The sequence below is a fragment of the Manis javanica genome, chromosome 2 (assembly GCF_040802235.1).
Source record: "Manis javanica isolate MJ-LG chromosome 2, MJ_LKY, whole genome shotgun sequence".
Classification (NCBI taxonomy): Eukaryota; Metazoa; Chordata; class Mammalia; order Pholidota; family Manidae; genus Manis; species Manis javanica.
This window is the reverse complement of record NC_133157.1, coordinates 64,947,076-64,965,551: the sequence shown is the minus strand read 5'-3', so window position 1 is coordinate 64,965,551 and position 18,476 is coordinate 64,947,076. Positions and strand designations below refer to the sequence as shown.

At 41.0% G+C, this 18,476-nt stretch overlaps 1 protein-coding gene across 6 annotated transcripts in view; it reads left to right on the top strand.

Moving 5' to 3' along the window:
• DMRT2 (doublesex and mab-3 related transcription factor 2) overlaps nt 1–18,476 on the top strand; it is a 702,131-nt gene that overhangs the window by 353,824 nt on the left and 329,831 nt on the right. Inside the window, exon 7 of one of the 6 annotated variants that reach the window (XM_073228608.1) lies at nt 4,622–5,428. The exons of 4 other annotated variants lie outside the window; for them this stretch is intronic. In XM_073228608.1, coding sequence (XP_073084709.1) covers nt 4,622–4,630 — 9 coding nt within the window. In that variant the 3' untranslated portion in view covers nt 4,631–5,428. Of the gene's footprint in view, nt 1–4,621; nt 5,429–18,476 lie in introns of those variants that run through there. One more of the 6 variants, XM_073228609.1, reaches the window with a different exon arrangement.

The following is an 18,476-nucleotide window of genomic DNA, read 5'->3' as shown; positions in this document are numbered from 1 at the left end:
AAAAATTGACTAAAGTCAAAGTGTTGCTTGGTTTCAATCCCTTTAAAACTGAGCTTTCTACTGTGTCTCAACATACACAGAATAGTGTGAAACATGCAAAATACATAAGACAGTATATCCTGTTTTCTAAAAATGTCTTAGTTTTTAATCTTTCATTATACTAACAATTCAAGCTGGAGATATCCTCTTATGTGAGGGTAACACTAAAACAAAGATTAGACTAGTAAGAGAATAAATTAGCAGCAAAATCATCTTCCTTCCTTTCTCTTATTTCAAGGGAAAGACTGGAAAAGGTGCTTGGCTTAAAGCACATGGGAAAAACACCTTTTCAGCTGCAGACTGACCTTTACATTTCAGCAGGGACCTGCTAGGGGCTGAGTTCCTTCCCTGGGCCAATACAGCACATAGGCACCAACAGCCAAGAGGTGGCGTGATCTAGTCAGACAAACTGTCCCAGAGCACAAATATCATCTCTCTGGGCCCATGATTCCCAGGCCTAGAGGTGAGTTGGCATTTGGGTTTTTGCAATCATGAAGGACCACTGCCACCTGTGGACAGCAGCAAGCATCAACACCAATGTGCTGCAGGCCGAGTGCAGAAGTAACAGGGATGAATTATTAGTGTAAACACAGGGCCACCTGCTGACTCTGATGGACTGAAATTTCCCCAACAGCAGGTGTTTTCATGCATATATTTGTGGTCAGGGGTGGGGCTTTTGTGCACAAAGGCATAACTATCCTTCTGACCATATGAACGATGTGAGTATCAAGTGTTAATATAAAGCATTGAGCAGGAATACTAAACTCAAAGGCCTCCAAGGGGCAGGTAGATACTGTAGATGTAAATGAAAATGCGTGATAGGGACAATGAATTGGAGACCATATGACCCACCTAGAGGCATTCAATTTTATTAAAAAAATTTTTTTGGAACTCTACTCCATCAGGTTGCAGGTTAGATTCAGCCTGCAACTATCTAGCCCCATTGGTCAGTGAGTGTATGTGCAAAATCCCAGATGACATTTATGCACCCAGGGACAAATGCCTAAGCATACTTCATTCACTTATTTAGCATAAAATGTTTATTGAATGCTTGCTTTATTCTAGGCATCACTCCACATTGATAGACAAGTTGAGAAAATAGATATTAAACAAATAATTGCCCAAATAGAATTATAGTTGTGATAAATGCAATAAAAGAACTACATAAAATATGTCTTGTTTCATGAAGTTTTGCTTGGTTATAAGTTCTCATCAATTTTATATTCTATTAAGAAAGAGAAAATCCTGCCAATTAAATTATAGCCCTGTGCTTTCTTATTTATAAGGAATTAAAGTCCTATGCTTTTGATACATTTTGTTTCACATTTATTGAACGAGCTCGTTATAGACTCATTTCAACATAGATTTTTTTTATCATATATCCCTTTTGGGCAAACATAAAAAGGAAAATATAAATTAAATGAGGTAGTCCTAAACTTTCTCCCATTGAGAGTTGAACTCCTTTGGATTGCTTTTGGACTTAGACATCAGTGTACATATTTTTCTATACTATGTCTCTCTCTCTGACCATCAAGAGAGTGGGAGAACAGCATTTTTTAAAAGAGTGTTTCACTATTTTCTGGAATTTTCTTCCCAGCATTTGACACTAATCTCAGAGTTGAGGTGCTAGTGCTTTCTTGATCTTACCAAAAGGTGTCAACAGCAGCTTTCCAGACCCCAACTAGCATTTCTATTCTTTCTTCAAATGGCCCTTAAATGGTTTGTTGACAGTAAAGGCAAGGGCTTTGGTTGTGCATCATGTTGCCAAAGTGAATGCCCACATTCACACACATGTGCCAGCATGACAGCCAAGTCAGGGTATCCGCCTGGGCAGACTGAAGAGGTTGGAGGACCCCATTGTTAAGAAGTCACATCTAATTTCAGAAATGCAAAAATATAAAAATAATGCAGAATCAATGAAATATTGTCAATGATCTGAACTGGTCTTCAGGGCCAGTGACATTCTCTTGAAGAAAGTGACATTTAGTCTTAGACCTGAACACTAAGACGTTATGCAGAAGTTGAAGTGAAAAAGTGTCATCCCAGTAGAGGTGGGGCCGGACTACAGGGCCAATCAGCTGGACAGCTTGCCAGGCTTCCAGTCTGCAGGGGTGCCACAGCATTTCCCCATCAGAATTAAAAGTGGCATGTGGCTCTCAGGTTTCTATATGCAGCTTCTTAGCTTCCTGAAGACATGCAAGGAGGTCCCACCCGCACTGATACGGAGGTGCAAAATAAACCAAAATAAACCATCACTGGTTTGTTTGTCTTGAGTACTCTTCATGTGAACTTACATACCTTTCTTGGCACAGCTATACCTAATACTGGCAGCTGTGGTTATCTGACATTCCAAAACCACATCTTGCAAGGTGTAGAACAAGTCTTTATGATCTAAATGTAAAACCCTTTTAACATATCATCCCACCCCCTTGGAATTTGTCTTGTTTAATAATGGACAACAGAAAACCAAGGAGAGAAACAAAAAAAATAGAGAACAAATGAAAACAGTCTAATTATTTCAAACTATCGATTTTGCTTCCCCCAGGCAAAGTAAACTTTTTATCAAATCTCTTTCTGTGGACAATTGCTAGAAAATTGGGTTCACCCCACACTCACTAGACACATACTGAACAAATATTTAAAGACTGTCAACTATCTGTTTGAAGGGACTCCAGACTATTGGTCTTTCAGGGCATGGACATTTTTCTCACTGGCGCTGGCCAGTAAAGAGGTTGGCAGGTTCAAGGACCCGGCGGAAGGGACTGCAGAGGGATATGGAGAAGGATAAAGGGGAGAGCTCAGAAGCAAGGCCCATAGGGAGGATTTCAGTCTTCATCTCAATGGAATTTGGAAGTTTATTAGAGTTCTAAGCAGTGACATGACATGATCGTATTTGCATTTTCACTCTGGCTGCTGCAAAGCAAATGGACTCTTGGGAGTGAGTTACTTTCTCTCTGGGTAGGGGAGAGTTCTTCGTTCACGTAGTAATCTGGATGTCAAACATCAGGGAACCTTCTTTCAGGCGCTTGCTCACCAGGGATATGTGAATTATTAATCATTCACAGCACATTTGGAAATTTTATAGAGCTGAAATGAACAATTAAACTGTAGTAACGATAATAAATCTACAAGCAATCTGTTAAACAGTCTTCAATAGCTTTATTTCTTATTTTTTGTTTTGGGTAGTGACTTTAACAATAAACGAACACAATCAGGATTTCATACCAAAAGAAAGTGTCCTGTGAAATTTACTAGTAAAAAAGTGTGAGCAGAGATTCTGCTCAGTATACCATAGGAATAAACCCCTTGGAAACACACAGTAAGTTGAGTCTTAATACAAAAATAAAAAAGTAATGACACTGAGGCCTTAAACCATTAAGGGGTTGTTTTGATTTAGTGGATGGTAACTTATTCCTTTTGTTGAAGGATGATCGAATTCCTTTCAGGAACACTCAGTGAGAACTGATAGCAAAGCTGGATTTTGCCCCTCCACTAATTCTGTTAAGTACCTTTGTACATATCGTTTGAGCCAGGTACTCTGCTCATTATGTATTTTAATTCTTTCAAAAGCTTTTTAGGAGGTAAAATTCTCATACCCTTTACCTGAGCATTCTAATTAAATGAGAATGATTTTAATAATAATGATGAAAGTTAATACTAACACAGTCTACTTATTATGAGCCAGGGACTAGTTTCATCTTCATAAGAGCCACAGGAGGAGGCACTATTCTGACTGCATTTTTACAGATCAAGAAACTAAAGCACAGAGAGGCTAAGTGCTTGCTTGAGGCCACACAGCTATAAGGAGTGGTAGAGCTGGAATTTGGGCTCAGGGACTCTAGTGTCAGGATCTATGTGCTTAAGCACTATCTGTATCTGTATCACCTCTCTAAAATTAATGCTTTCTGAAAAGTTAGTTTATGACATATGCATATATGTGTATGCAATATTTTTCTTTAAACATTTTCATAAACCCTTTTAACTGGATCACCCCACCCTAGAAATATGGGAGATTTTTGAAACTGAATCCAACTTTATGGCACGAGATGAGTAAAGTTTAAAAGCAAACAGATGTTTGCAAAGCATATAAAACTCAAAATTGCTCTACGCTCGATGTTATTTGAATCACAGGCTTAATTCTTTTCAAATATGATTTTATCTAAATGGTGTCCCTTAAAACTTTGTTTTAACACCCAAACGATCCCCAGCTGTTCTGGTAGATTGGTCCCCCGCTGGGTCTGCATCCCAGCACTTCCCATATTCCACCATAAATATTCATGATGCAGTACTCCTGCTACCCAAAGGGGGGCCAAATTCATTTTTATGAACTCCTCTTGACCAGGATTAGCATCTTTCACCTATTACCCAGTTTGTGAATTATGGTTTCGTTCTGCTGTGGTCTCCATTTTCTTAATTTTTACTGACACCTGAGAAGTCTGAGGAGAATACGAAGTGTGAAAAAAACGTCTAATCCCAGGAAGTTGGCCCAAGGTGTATACAAAAGCAGTTTTTAAAATACAATCTCTTAATTCAAACTTTACACCGCGACCAATGTGAAACCACTGTTTTCTTTCTTTCCCAGATTTCCTAGGCAATTGCAACGCCCCTGTAAGAGGTTTGTAAACTTCCTTTGAGGACCAGGAGTGGGATGATGAAGGAGCGTAGAGGAGGAAGTACTATTTCCAAAGACAACACATGCCTGGGTTACAAAAATGATGAGTTTTTTCTCATATGATTTATGTTTGAACGTGTTTAGATCCCAGAAAGTACTAGGAATAAATCTGCCCTTTTTGAGATTGAGAGGTGGCAGAAGTGTGAATTTTCCCACCTGTGCAGTTCTCTCTCTCTCCCTCTCATTTTTAGTGAGCTTCTTAAATCAGCTCTCCTATTTGCATATGTCATATTTATAACATACCCTGGTGCACCCAGAGATGCTCTTGGCCTCATTCAGACCAAAAAGAGGAAACTATGGCAACTTGCCTCGTCAGAGGGAAGAACACTTGATCTTTGACATTAGACTTGAGTTCTTATGCCTGCTTGGTATAATGTTGGGCACAATATTTAACTTATTGAATTCTCTATTTTTCCATTTATAAAATAGAGGTAATACCAGTACCAAAGGCTTCTTGTGAAGCATGAATAAGATATGTAGATAGAGTACTTAGCACAGACCTCAATAAGGAATGCTGGCTCCCTCCCTTCTTGCTTTGCATGATACCATCTACTTGGTTGCCTGGGGAGGAAACGAGTAATGGGAGACTGATGGTGGCCCTTCGCAGGCTGGGCCACAGAGGTGGTAGACACGCCTCACATTTCATGGCTTTGCCACATAACACTGTGGCAAGAGGTCAGCTTCTGAACATTCTGCAAATGCCATCCACCTCGTCAAAGACTCTGCCATGATATGAGGTCGTGAGGGCAGGCAGACTGAGTTAGTTACACTGCCTGGGCTGAGTAACTACACAGAAGAGTGGGCAAGTGCCTTCCCCAGACCTTGCTACAAATGTTATTCTGCTCACATTGAAACCCACTGGAACAACTAATTAACACCAACCACCCTTTCCAACTCTGCCAACAGTCTACTACATAAAAGGAGATGCTGGAAGAACAATTACTCATCAATAAGGATGGATTATTGAGTTCCTGGAAATGGACCTCATAAGGAGACACCTCCTAACACCCTTACTGCCCAAGTCAGAAGAACTGGCTAGAACAGAGTCAGTGAACCAAACATCTGTAGGCAGACACTGGGGTCATTAAGGAATGAGTTCTGCCATCAGACTGCTGGGGTTTGAATCCTGCCTGCCTTGTGCCTACATCTGTGACAACAGGTGAATCACTCAACATTTCTAAGTCTAGATTTCTAATAGCAAAAGGCTCTGTCTCACATGGCCGTAATAGGGATTAAATGCAATAGTCCAGTTAAACATTCAGCACACTGAATACAGTGTTGGCACAATATACTCAACTGATATTAATTGAAAAATTGTTTTTGAAAGAGCTGGCTAAGAGCAAACCTGAAGTCCAATCACATATACTTAAGCCCAGATACTTCATTGACCATGCTGGCAGGGCTTTGGGTGGAAAAGCAATGAAATTATTGAGTGTCCAACAAATATAAAGTAGGTTTTGTTTTTAATGAAACTGAAGGCTACTTTATATTTGTGCTCATATTTTAAGGAGTGATACTTGGGTTACTGTGTGTGGGGAGGTGAAGAATGTGTGCATTTGGAAGGTGCAAGAGAGCTTTCCAAGGTGTGTTCATGGAAAGATCATTATTTGATATGGAATAGCAGTTACTATAGGCAGAGCCTGGTGTCACTTGCAATTTGATTTCTTAAATATCAGGCAGAGGTCTGCAATTTCAATCTCAGCACCTTCAGATTTGCCCTATTATTTCAAGCCTTGCTTTAGTGTGTAAAGGAGCATTTCTTGAACTTTTCTTGCTTCTAGTTACATCACTTTAATCCCTTTAGGATTGTCTCATAGTCTCCTAGGGCCTTGAGGAATCCAGCCCAGTTTGGGGAGAGGACATTGTTTAGATGCATCCTGGTACCATATTGGGATGGTCGGTTTGCATCAAAGTTAATTTGGCTGGGTGGTCACAATAATAAAATCATTCAAGAAATGAGATTTAATATCCTCGTACTTCTGATGTGACACACCTGGCAAAACAGGGTCAGGAACTGACCCAAGGAGAAACATCATGATCACTTCCCCCCCACAAACTCACCCTCACTGTTTGCCTCAGTACATACACCTATGAAAGAATATTATTTGGAGATGAGGGAGAAATGTTGGCTAAAGAGCCTTGTATGGTGCCATGGTGTCTGTGACCCATCCAACCCCTCAGAGTGTGTTTCAGCCTCTTCTATTAGAGAACGAGGGACCAGAATGGACTGAATTCAAGGGAAACTCTGGGTCCAGGTTGGGCTGTTTTGGCTTCACGCAGAAGTGGAGCATGGCAAGGTGAGAAAGGCCAGGCTCCCAGACTCTGCTTGGAATCTAGCACTACCCCGACTTGTGGGAACTTGGCAGCTCCTTGACTGCTTCAAACACCACTGGTCATGGTGGCACAATTAACATCATATGGGGGGTTCCTTCACTGAGTTTCACTCAAGATGGGTAGGTTCAGAGGGAACAGGAGAGGAAAAACGGGGGACCAATGGTGACTGTAGCTGACAAAATGGTTCACTTTGGGGCTTCTAGAAAATACGGGGAGAAACTTCATGGAAGTCTCAGTTCTTACCTTGTGGACCTAACTGGTAATAAATAGGGGCTCTTAGAATTATTGCAATTTAAGTATTTAAATTCAGTGTAATTTAAATTTTTGTAATAAAATATATTTATTTGTGGGGGAAATGTATTGGTGTAACTACTTACTCAGTATTCTTTTAGACTGAAATAGGAAAGGATTCTGAGGTATGTTTACAAGTTAGCAGTCCACAAGGAATTTCTTAACTGCATCATTCATAAGTAAGTTATTACAGCAAAGTAGTTGAAGCCCCACTTTTACAACTTCCTACATAATGTTATTTATGTGCTTAATTTTATTTTTAAAGGACCTTTCTAATAATGGTCAGCCTCTATAGTAATCTGTAAAGAGTTGATGAGTGATCTAAAATAATATTGTTCCATGCTGAAATGTGCTGGCTACTAAAACACTGACCAATTTAAAGAACTTTCCTGAGCTGTTTTTACTTCTCAAAATGTGTGGCTGCAAGGATAAAATGAGAGATTGTAGGTAAAGTATATAGCATAATAGATTCTAAGTAATTGGTAGAACACTACCTCTCTAAGTTATAAAGGGCTTTACTCAGTGCTTTGATAAAGTCCAGATTTCAGGTGTGGTTTTTCTGTTTTAATTTGGAACCTTACTTTTATAAGATTTGGATAACATAGTCTGTGTATAAAGGAAACTCTAATGCATAAGTTAGAAATGTATCATTTGAATTCAGTGGCCCTGTTTTAGAGGGCCTGTCTGCCCAGAGACCCTTTCTCTGGAAATTGCTCCTGTCTGTAACCTTTCTGTCAGAGGCCTGGGAAGCCAAGTTATTTCCTAGCCCATTCCTCCAGTTACAGAAGATTGGATGAGAAATGGTCTTATGACCCAAGCTGGGTACATCGTACTGCTCTGCTAGGATTCTGAAATCAGGGCACAGAGAGGGATGCAGTGTCTTAGTTTGGTTTTCCCCAAACTCCAGGCAATTGTTGGAGTACAGAAATTTATTTGAGAGGAGATCCCAGGGAACACCTGCAGGGGAGAGGGGTGGGAAAGTAAGATAGGGCCGGGGACTATGCCAATAAAAGGAAACTCATCAAACAAATGACCACTTGGGAAGTAGAGCTTAGTCTAACTAGAGAATTGAGCGTGGAGCACGTGTCTGAGTTACCCCATCCTATGGGACAAGGGAGCCCAGGCAGTCACCCATCAGCGGACCTTGTCTATCGGTGAGGGGCTGCTCCCAGGAGGTGCTAAGTCACGGAGCAGGCCCAGCAGTAATAATGGGGTGAAGAGATACAGGTACCATCATGGAGTATCAGGCCAATGGGTCCAGGAGTCTTCATGGCTAAGGGGACATAAGGAGAACACTTAGTCTGATCACTGAGTCAATCTGCTGTCATTAGACGACTCCTTATATGGAGGGGCTGAAAGTGAAGCTTTGGGCCACGTGTAAGCTGATGAACAAGAAGAGAAAGCTAGTGTTCAGACAGAAGCTAAAGAATGTAGTAGAAGTTATATGGAGACAAAGGAGAGAGGGCATGTGGTTCCTCACGTATGGTGAAGGTGACTTGTTAGTGAAGATACCCAGTTCACTTAAGACTTGGCTGTGTTTCAGTTTCTGTTTCTAGATGATGTGAGAATAACTGGGCCCTGCCTCTGCTCTTTTTACATTTTGCTAACCTGGCTGGCTGCCTTGATGGACAGAATATGGCAAAAGTGCTATTGCACGTCTTCAGATACTAAGTCAAACAAGTTATGACTATTGGTGTTTTTTTCCTAGAAATCCAGCCTTTATGTTGAGAGGAAGCTATGGACCTTCAGGAAGGCCACTTGTAAGCATCCCAGCTGATAAGTCCCAACTAAACTCTTACCTGACAGCCAGCCTCAGTCCCCAGACATGTGAATGACTGAGCCTGGAGATAATTCCAGTACCCAGATTTCAAGTTGCCCACCTTGACCCCATGTGGATCAGAGGTGAACCAACCTCAGTGAGCCCCCCCCCACACAGATTACAGATCTGAGGGCAAAATAATGTTCTTGTTTGAAGTCACTAAGTTTTAGGGTTGCTTGTCACACAGCCCTAGATGACTGGAACACAAGGTGAGATAACTGGATTTATATAGTCATTCAACTTGTTCAGAGTAATAGAAATGCATAGTTAGGTGTAGTCAGCTATTTATTAACAGTTGGTTCATTTTTCTCCTCCCAGCCCATCAGCACTACTAGAATCTTTTGTGAGGGATATTTCATGACTTTCACTGGTCAATAGCAGCAAAGCCAGATCCACTCTTACCTCTAACACAGTATATCTCATTGTCTGTTTTTCTAGCATTTTAGCTTCCAAAAACATGTCCGATCTGCTTGCACAGCAGTTCCTGGGTGAGCATTGTACCCATTTTATAGGTGGGGGAAGATGTGATTCAGATAGGACTCCAAAGCATGAGTAGATTTACAACAGCTTGTCCGCATCAACAAACCAATTGAGACCCTGGTAGTCCTTCAGAGGCACTACACTGCTAATGGTGTTTTCCTGGGTCATTCCCGAGTTCCTCCTATTGTTGAGACTTATTCAACACCTTTTTTGGGCATCCTGGCAGAGCTGAGAATGAGGCTGGAGTTGGCTTCTGGCCCATGTCATGGACCAAGGGCTGGGATGTGGTCTTCATCTTGTTACTGCCATATTCTGGACCTGATAGGACTCCAAAATCATGGAGCTTTTATTTGTAGCTGCTAATTACTGTGCCTAGATGTCATCAGCAACTGTCCTTTCCATGCATTATCTCATTTAATTTTAGCCAAAATTATGGGATATAGATAACACCTGTCATTTGTAGATAAGGAACCAGAGATTCAAGAAGGGTAAATGGCTTGCTCAAGATTGTACAATAAGTGGCAAATGCACTTGAATGCTGTTCTGTCCCACTGATCTGCAGATTCTGATCCTACAGTCTATCTTCTTTTCACTGTGCTACTTTACCTTGGCCTTGAGGCCTTTGAAGGACTTGGGGTTCAAAATTTGCTCTCAATCTCATTTTAACCATGTTCTGTGCTACACAGATTTTGTGAGTTGTGAGTTGGCATTCTTATTAATATAATCCCCGTTGATGTGTTGAGCACTGTGATGGGTATCTTATGATATTTATTTCTAATCCTTACAAAAATGTCTATGAGAGAAGTGTTATAATTTTCATTTTACAGTAAAAAAGAAATGGATGTTCAGGGAGAGAAATTATCTTCTTCATGATGGCATGGCACATAGCTGGGATTTGAACTGAGGGCCCTTTGCCAACTGCAAAACTGGTAAATGCTTGAAGATTGACTAAAATTGGGTAGGGGAAAAAAAAAACAGTATTTGTAGATTGGGCTAGCAATAAGTATCTCAAAAAGCCACACATAATTACACGTGATTGAAGAAGACAGGTGTTAGGTTGTTCTTGCATAAAGAGGAGCTGCCGCTTCAAGTCAATCAAGAGTCTTGACTTTCAGGGTGATGTGTGCAAATAGCAGGCACCTCCTGAAATCTGTTCCAGCTTCCACTCCTCGCTACAGTCATAGATGAGTTTTATTATTTATTCTCATACGCTTTATGTGCCCCACATAAATGGGTTCCCCTATCTCATGGAGAAACAGGTAATAAGTAAGAGTGTTCCTATATTATCTGCAGAGATTGTAGGTGGGGAAAAGCCAAAAGTCACTATAGGATTCATGCTTCCATACAGTCATCAATGAATAATACTAGACATGAGGCACGACTTAGGTAAAAACTAATTTGTGTGCATGTGTCTGTCAGAGAGAGACAATATGAATCTCAGTCCACAAATGCCCAAAGCTTTGGTACAGCAATACTCCATCTCTGTATTTTCTAGAAACCAGCTCAATTTTTATTTTGTGCCCCTTCATTACTGCTGTGAAATACTTTGCTTGCTATCTGGGATATTCCCCACACTGAGTCATGTCAAGATGCCTGAGGATCTTGCTGTTGACCTGGGAGGCTCCTGACATTGGGGTGTTCCCACAGGTCCCTGTGGTGGTACATATCCAGCATGCCACCCACAGGGCACCCTTTGGGTTAGTTTCTGCCATTTCTGTATCCTGTGTGGGATAAAGATGTCATCACAAGCTCAGTTTCTTTCAATTTCTTTTGAGCAGTGTCATCCAACATTAAGGGCTGGAAACCCAAAATAATCTTGTTCTACAGAAGTGGAAGGTTCAGATCTGGGAAGAAGAGGTAGGCAGCTATGTCTCAAGGTCCTGGCCTGTCACCTGTTGTGATCTCCATGGGACAGAAATCTGTCACGTGAAAGCTGTAAGCCTAGCAAGATGTCTGTCCCATCAGGAAAATCTGAGTTACTGCTCTGAAACGGACTTGAGGACTCCCAGAGGCTTCTTTTCCTTCCTGCTTCTTGATTACTTGGTTTAATATTTCACCTGCCATCCACTGAGACATCAGGGACATCCTGCTGGCCCAGGCTGGCATAGTCTGCCCTGCAAGACTCTCAGGATGTGGCTGGAAGAAAAGTTTAATGGGCCATGTTGACGGCCACCTTTCAGAGCTTGGCTGGTCCTCACGGTTCCCAAGTCGCTGCCGTTCCACACAAAAGCAACTGCCAGTCTGTCAGCTGAACACAGGCCTTTCAGTTTAGCCATGGTGAGGTGTGTGTAACTGAGCCCAGAGGACAAACATGCGAAACTATGCACGTCTGCTCCCTCCAAGACACCCAGAACTCACCCTCCCCCTTTCCTCTGTGCCCTGTTTTAATTCTGTAATTTCAAAGTGAAAACAGAACTTCTACTCCACTTTTTTCCTCCCAGTAATCCTCAGTCAGGGATTACCGTCTGTCACCCTTTCTTCCCCAATGTAAACAGCACCCGTCTTCATTTTAAGCATTGGCTTGGGAGACAAACCAGTTCTCATTTCGACTTTCAGGCTGGTCTAGAAAATGTTTTAAGACTTCAGGTTACACACAGCAAGCCACATGCCCAGTGGGTCGAAAGGCTATGCAGGGCTGGCCCCTGTTTCTCAGCTCTGAGCTCATTGATTTGATACAGCTTCTTTTGTTACTGCTGAAATGGGGGCAGGGAAGACTTGGATTAATAAAAGCATGAAATAAAATACACGTGTAAAATGCGGTAAATAACAAGGAAGTGTGTGGGGGTGAGAAGTAGAGGGCCGAAGAAGCTCGTTGTGTAAAAATTGAGGTTTCTGTGGTCTATACTGTGGCTTATCTGGGAAATCATGGCACAGGCACCTCAAGAAATTCACTGAGGACTGCCGACTGATGGATTTCCAAATGAAAGGCCATGCATGAGAAATTAATTTCCAGGTGTGCATGACCACTTAATTTAGATTTTTTTCCCCCTGGCTAATGTTGCCACAAGCACAATTTTTATAATGTAATGAATGTATCGTTTGTGTCCCTCACGACTCTGCATTCTGTTGAGCGTGGAGTAAAATACTCAGCAGGCAAAGGCCCTCTGGCTCTCTTTGAGGATTTTGTCTCTATTGAAAGATCTATCTAAACTAGTTGGAAATTCCAAAGAATTTGACAACACTCCATGGAGTGAATGTATTACATGAAAAATAATTGTGAACTCGAAGTGTCAATCTAGGTGTTCCTATTTTATCTAAGAGTTGCTAGAAAACAAAATAACAAAACAAAATACTTCCATGCTTCATAAAAACAAATACTGCATTCTAGTTGCTGTGACTTATGATTATCATCATCATTATAAAGCAGTTATGATATATCTGAGTTTCATCAGAAATTGTCTGAAGAAATACAGGCCAGCTTCCTGACTTTGGTGCTAATACATGTACGACCTTGTACAAGACCCTTAGCCTATCTTATCTGCTAAATGAGTAAGTTGGTCTAGATAATCTTTATTTCCATTGAAATTGTAAAAATTCTGTGATTCTAAGTCACAGAGACATAGTGAGCATTGATCTGAAGCAGAATGGGCTAGGTAGATGATGCTGTTTATAACCGGACAGCCATGTGTTTATGAGTGGTAAGAAGGCAATCTTAACACTTAAGCCATGACACAGGAGGACAAAGGATTAGATTTTTCTAGTTCTAAAAAAGTCATCTGGGGAATGTTCACTTTAATTACATGCAATTTAGTTATTTTAAGTGGCATCCTCAGACAAGCAAAAGGTGAACTGAAATTCTTTCAGCATATACTAGAACAAAAAACCTTGCCGAGCTGTGTGACAGGCCTTGCCCAAAGCTTTCTTATCAGATGTTCTTAACTGCTTCAGTGGTTTCATCTACTGTCTTCATATTTCTAACTGACAAGAAAGGCTTATTCAGTTTGTCTTTTTCAAATGATCAGAAGGCATCACAGTTATTTGAGATTTACAATGGATTTTGTTCCTTGTTTACCAATGATTTTTCTTCATGGTGTATCTTATGTCATGTCTTATGCTTTCATTTGCTTGTTATTATAAAAATAATGTAAAATTACAGGGAATTTAAGAGCAGTGTCAAGCTCCCATAATTTTTTAGTCTCCAACAATTTGCCTTTTTGCATATTTGTTTCCAATCATGTCTCCGTGAAAAATATGTCTTCACACAGTTTTAATCATTCTGTTTGGGTATAAATCTTTTTAGTCAATGTCAGTAAGTTTCCACTCCCTTGGATGTTCCTTAAGCTGAAGAGTGTTTGTAGAGGTCTGTGTTCATGCCCCAGCTTTTTCCTTCCTTTTCATTTTTCATTTTAGAAGGGGTTAACTTAGCACAAAATAAAAAGAAACGCTAAAGAATAAAACTGAGTAACACTGTAGCCAAGCAACCGAATGGATATAAGCTCACTCCAGAGGCTAAGAGTCAGTGAGGGCAGGAAGCATGCTACCTGGTCATTCTCATAGCAGGAAGAAAGGAGAGGGCCTGCTGCAGGTGGACGCAAGGGGTTTTCTCAGCTTGCTCTGCAGCCATCATCTGCCCTAGGCCTAAATTGTTCATTTGGGTTTTTTTCCCTGGTTAAATATATTACCCAGAGCTCTTTCACTCTGAGTTCTGTGTATGTATTTATAAAATGGATGGACTCCTGTTTGGCCAGTCAATTATTTGCTCAAATGCTGAGGATGACTGCATTGCTACTTGAGCTGCCGCACCACGGCTGTATTTCAGAGTCTGCCAAGGTTCCAGAATTGAAGGCAATAGAGAGTATCAAACACAACCTGTAGCCTACAGTGGGGTCCACAGTGGAAATATTTCCAGTTGAGTCATTCACCACCGTTCAGTCTTCCAGGGGTGGGGCACTCACTACCTATATGTTGGTCTGTTCTAGGGGTAGAACGTCGAATACCTGTGAGAGTTGGCCAGGTAACAGATGAATAAAGCAGGCCTGGAATAAGAAAATCAAATACAGAAATAGATTCAAACTATTTTTACTGTTGTGACCTATGGCATAAGGATGGAACATGAAATAAATATGTAAATACATAAGGATTTTAAATTCAAAATTGAAAAAATACAAATAAAAAAATTGAAACGATGCTTTCAACACAGCATCCTTTGTGTGCATATTAAACCCATATGCCTTCTCTCATTTTTCTGGAAATGTGGCCTTTTCAGTCTGTCTTTTATTCTCCTTCATTTGATATAGATGCAGGTTCAGAGAAATAATTCTCTACCATAAGGGAAAAAAAAATGGGTGATCATGATGCTAAGTGGCAACTGATATTAAACCCCAAAGTCAGGAAGGCGATAGGCCTGTAGTGGGGTCTGCAGTGATCTGGAGAGCTCGGGCGCCCTCCGAAGCAAGCAGCCACTACTCAACTCCAGACAATTGCTGACAGTTGTTGACACGTAGGAATGTGGGCCTTGTGTTACTGATCTTTCTCAGGAAAAGCTAGGATTCTGGATTCTTAGCAAAACCCTCTAACTTTTAAATGGTTTCTATTTTAAAACACGGTTTGGGCCAAATAAAACATATCTGGGGGCTAGATGACATTTATGAGCTGCCATTTTGCCTTCTCTGGCCTATCCCAGGGGTCAACAAACTATGGCCTGCAGGCAAATCCTGGCCACAACCTGTTTTTGCAAATAAAAGCTTACTGGAACACAGCCACGCTCATTTGTTCATGTTCTATCTATGGCTACTTTTGTGCTACAGTAGGAAGTCAGTAGTTTCAACAGAGATTGTATGGCCTGCAAAGACTAAAACATGTACTATGTGGACCTTTATGAAAAAAGCATGTCAATGCTGATCTGGTAAAACTCTTAACTTTTAGAAAACCCTTCCTTATTTAAATTGTGCCATCTATCTTTATTCAACTTTTATCTGTTGCTCTTGTGTCTGTTCCTGATTACCCTTGAGCATTTGTAGAAGACATTCGAGTCCTCTGGGATTATTTAGTCATAAGACCATCATGGATGGGTTGAATGTCTTTCAGGTCCAAATGCCATCACCCTAATTAGACCTGACTTCTTGGATAAGTGGTGTATTTTGGAATCATCCAAGATACCACATGTTTATCCAGAAAATGGAAGGAAATTGTTAGCAAATTGTAGAATCATAAAAGAGCCCCAGAGGTAGTTAATAGGAGCACTAGATGAATTGTCATTGTCCACAGGAATCCAGCCTGAGTGGCTGACTAATAGCATGTCCCTTTACAGCCTAAATTCTCTGTTGTTCTTTGAATAACATCTAAATTTTGTTCCATGACCCAGAGTTCTGCACTATCCAAGCTTCATTCAATTCTTACTCCTTTCCTTCAGGCTCATATTGCTGTGGCCACTTGAGTCATCTTTTAGTTGCTCAGATATTCCAAGCTCTTTCCTATCTTAGGTGTTTAGCATTTGCTATTTTTTTTCTGCCTGACACACTTATCCCTTTCTCTGTACAAGGCAGACCATCTTTTAGATTTTAGTTTAATGTCACTCCTTTTAAGGACATCTTCCCTATCCACCTTTTCTTAGATGGTACATTTACTGCTGGAAATTACCTGCTAACACACCTTTCCATTTATCAAATTCTTCATACTTATTTATAATCATCTTATTTATTGGTCTGTATTCTAGTAGACTGCCAATCTCTATTAGAATGTAAGTACCCTGAGACCAGAACCTTTCCTTATTCAGTGTTTTTCCCAAGGACCTAGAAAATTGTAGGCACTCGAAAATATTTGGGGAAAGAATAAATTGTACATCAGCAGTAGCTTTGCATCATATAAATTCTATTTCTGAGTATTTTGTTTGACAAGTGAACTTGAGAAACCCATCTGTAACATCTTAAAAAAACTACCTTCCTTGAAGAAGAGAATACTTTGAATTAAACTCTTCCTGCTTTGTAATGACTTAATGTCTGTAGGTTTGGTGAGGCATTTTTCAGGTGTTCTCATTGGTGGAGACATGTCATCATATACTGATATGCTGATTATTAACTAAATTAATGTATTTTTTGTAAGACACTTTGCCACACTCAAAACCTGTCTCCAAAAAGCTCCTGCTTTGCAATTCCCTCATAAGAGGAAAATGAGACGGAACGTAAGTAAGTTTCCATTCTATTTTGCTGATGAGGAAACTGAAGTCCAAAGAGATTGCTCAAGATTCCACAACCAGTTAGTCGCTGAGCCCGAGGACAGGTGCGGTTGCTCCAGTCTCAGCTTCTGTGCTGCTAACTACCTGTGTTTCCCCTTTGCTGGGGATTGGTTTATTTTATAGGCTCCAATGGCAGTGAGGACATCTCATGTCTTAATAATATAGTACTTTTTTTCTTTATGAAGTATGCATCATACATGTTCTACTAGATCTATAATAATCCCATGAGAAAAATCTGAACAATTATTACCCAATTTTTTAAATTTAAGAACTGATTAAGTGGGAAGTTGGGCAGCCTTATTGCCACAGCCAAAGTCCACAGGCAGAACGTGGTGGAAATGGAATTGGAGTCCACATCTTACCGTGTCCTGACCCTTTGCTGTGGTACCTGCCCATCCTATCTGTGTTCTTCTTCTGATGTGGGGCTGGAATTTAATGGTGAGGTTAGTGATTTAGAAAAGTACAGGGGCTTAATCCATGCTAAGGTCCTTTATGGTGATTTACTGAAATATTAGGTGTTTCAGATTTGTAACAATGGTGAAAGTTTTATATAGTACTTATTATATGTGGTCATAGTTCTGAGTACTTTACATTTACTAACTCATGTAATCCGTAGAAAGCCTATGACGTAAATGCTAATCTATCCCATTTTATAGTTGGGGAAACTGAAGTACAGACAGATTGAACTATCATGCCCAAAGTAACATAGATGGTGAGCAGTAAAGCTGTGTCTGAAGCCTGGTGGTCTGGCTCCAAGTCTGCCTTCTTACTGTGGTGTCACGTTGCTTCCTTTCTGGCCTCAAGAATCACAGAACTGAGGTAATGGGCATGTTATGAAGTCTGAGCTTCTGCCCTGGAGAATTGACTCAACAGGAAATAGCACAGTTCTAAGGGGCTACCTGTCTCCTCTCCCTCGTTTTGTGTTTGCTGGAGGAGAGGAAACCACTGATGCCTTCTGAGGGAAGTGTGCAGGAAGGTGCTTCACTTCTCCTGCAGCCTGCTAGTGGGTCCTTCTCTATGGAGGAGAGATGTGTTTGGCTGCTTAATTGGTGACCTGTGGCCCTGTTCTATATTGGGCCATGCTAATCACATGTAACCAACTGTGTTGTCCAAGGTGGGATGTTCCATACAATTTAAGGGCAAAGACATCGTTCATAATAATCAGCACGCCATGTGTTATCCATGGCTTATCCACCTCATGACCTGGTGGTGGTGGGTGCTGGTGGGAGGATCTAGGTGTTAGAGAATTTTGCCAAGTATCTTTCCTTCTCATCAGAGCAAATGGTGTGGTGGTATAGAAAGGGGATTAAGTGTAGTGGTACTGAAGTCAGGGAGTGACTTGGTGCTCACAGATGAGGGGAAGGAGACAGCAGCTCCCAAAATAAGGCAGTTTTGTGGATATTACCAGAGACCAGGTTGCAGGGAGAAGATTTCATTCATTGACCAAGTATTTGTCATCTTGTACCACTTGCCAGGCCTTGGGAATTCAGCTTTAAATGAAATACTCTGGGCTTAAAAGTTCTACTGCCAAGAGACAGACAATAAACCAACGGGTAACTTCGGAGAGGGGAAGCTCTAAAGGAAGAGCAAGTTGATGGGTGACCAGTGGGGGCAGGAGAGAGGTACATCAGTCTGCGTGGCCAGGGGGCCGTCCCTGAGGAGCCGGG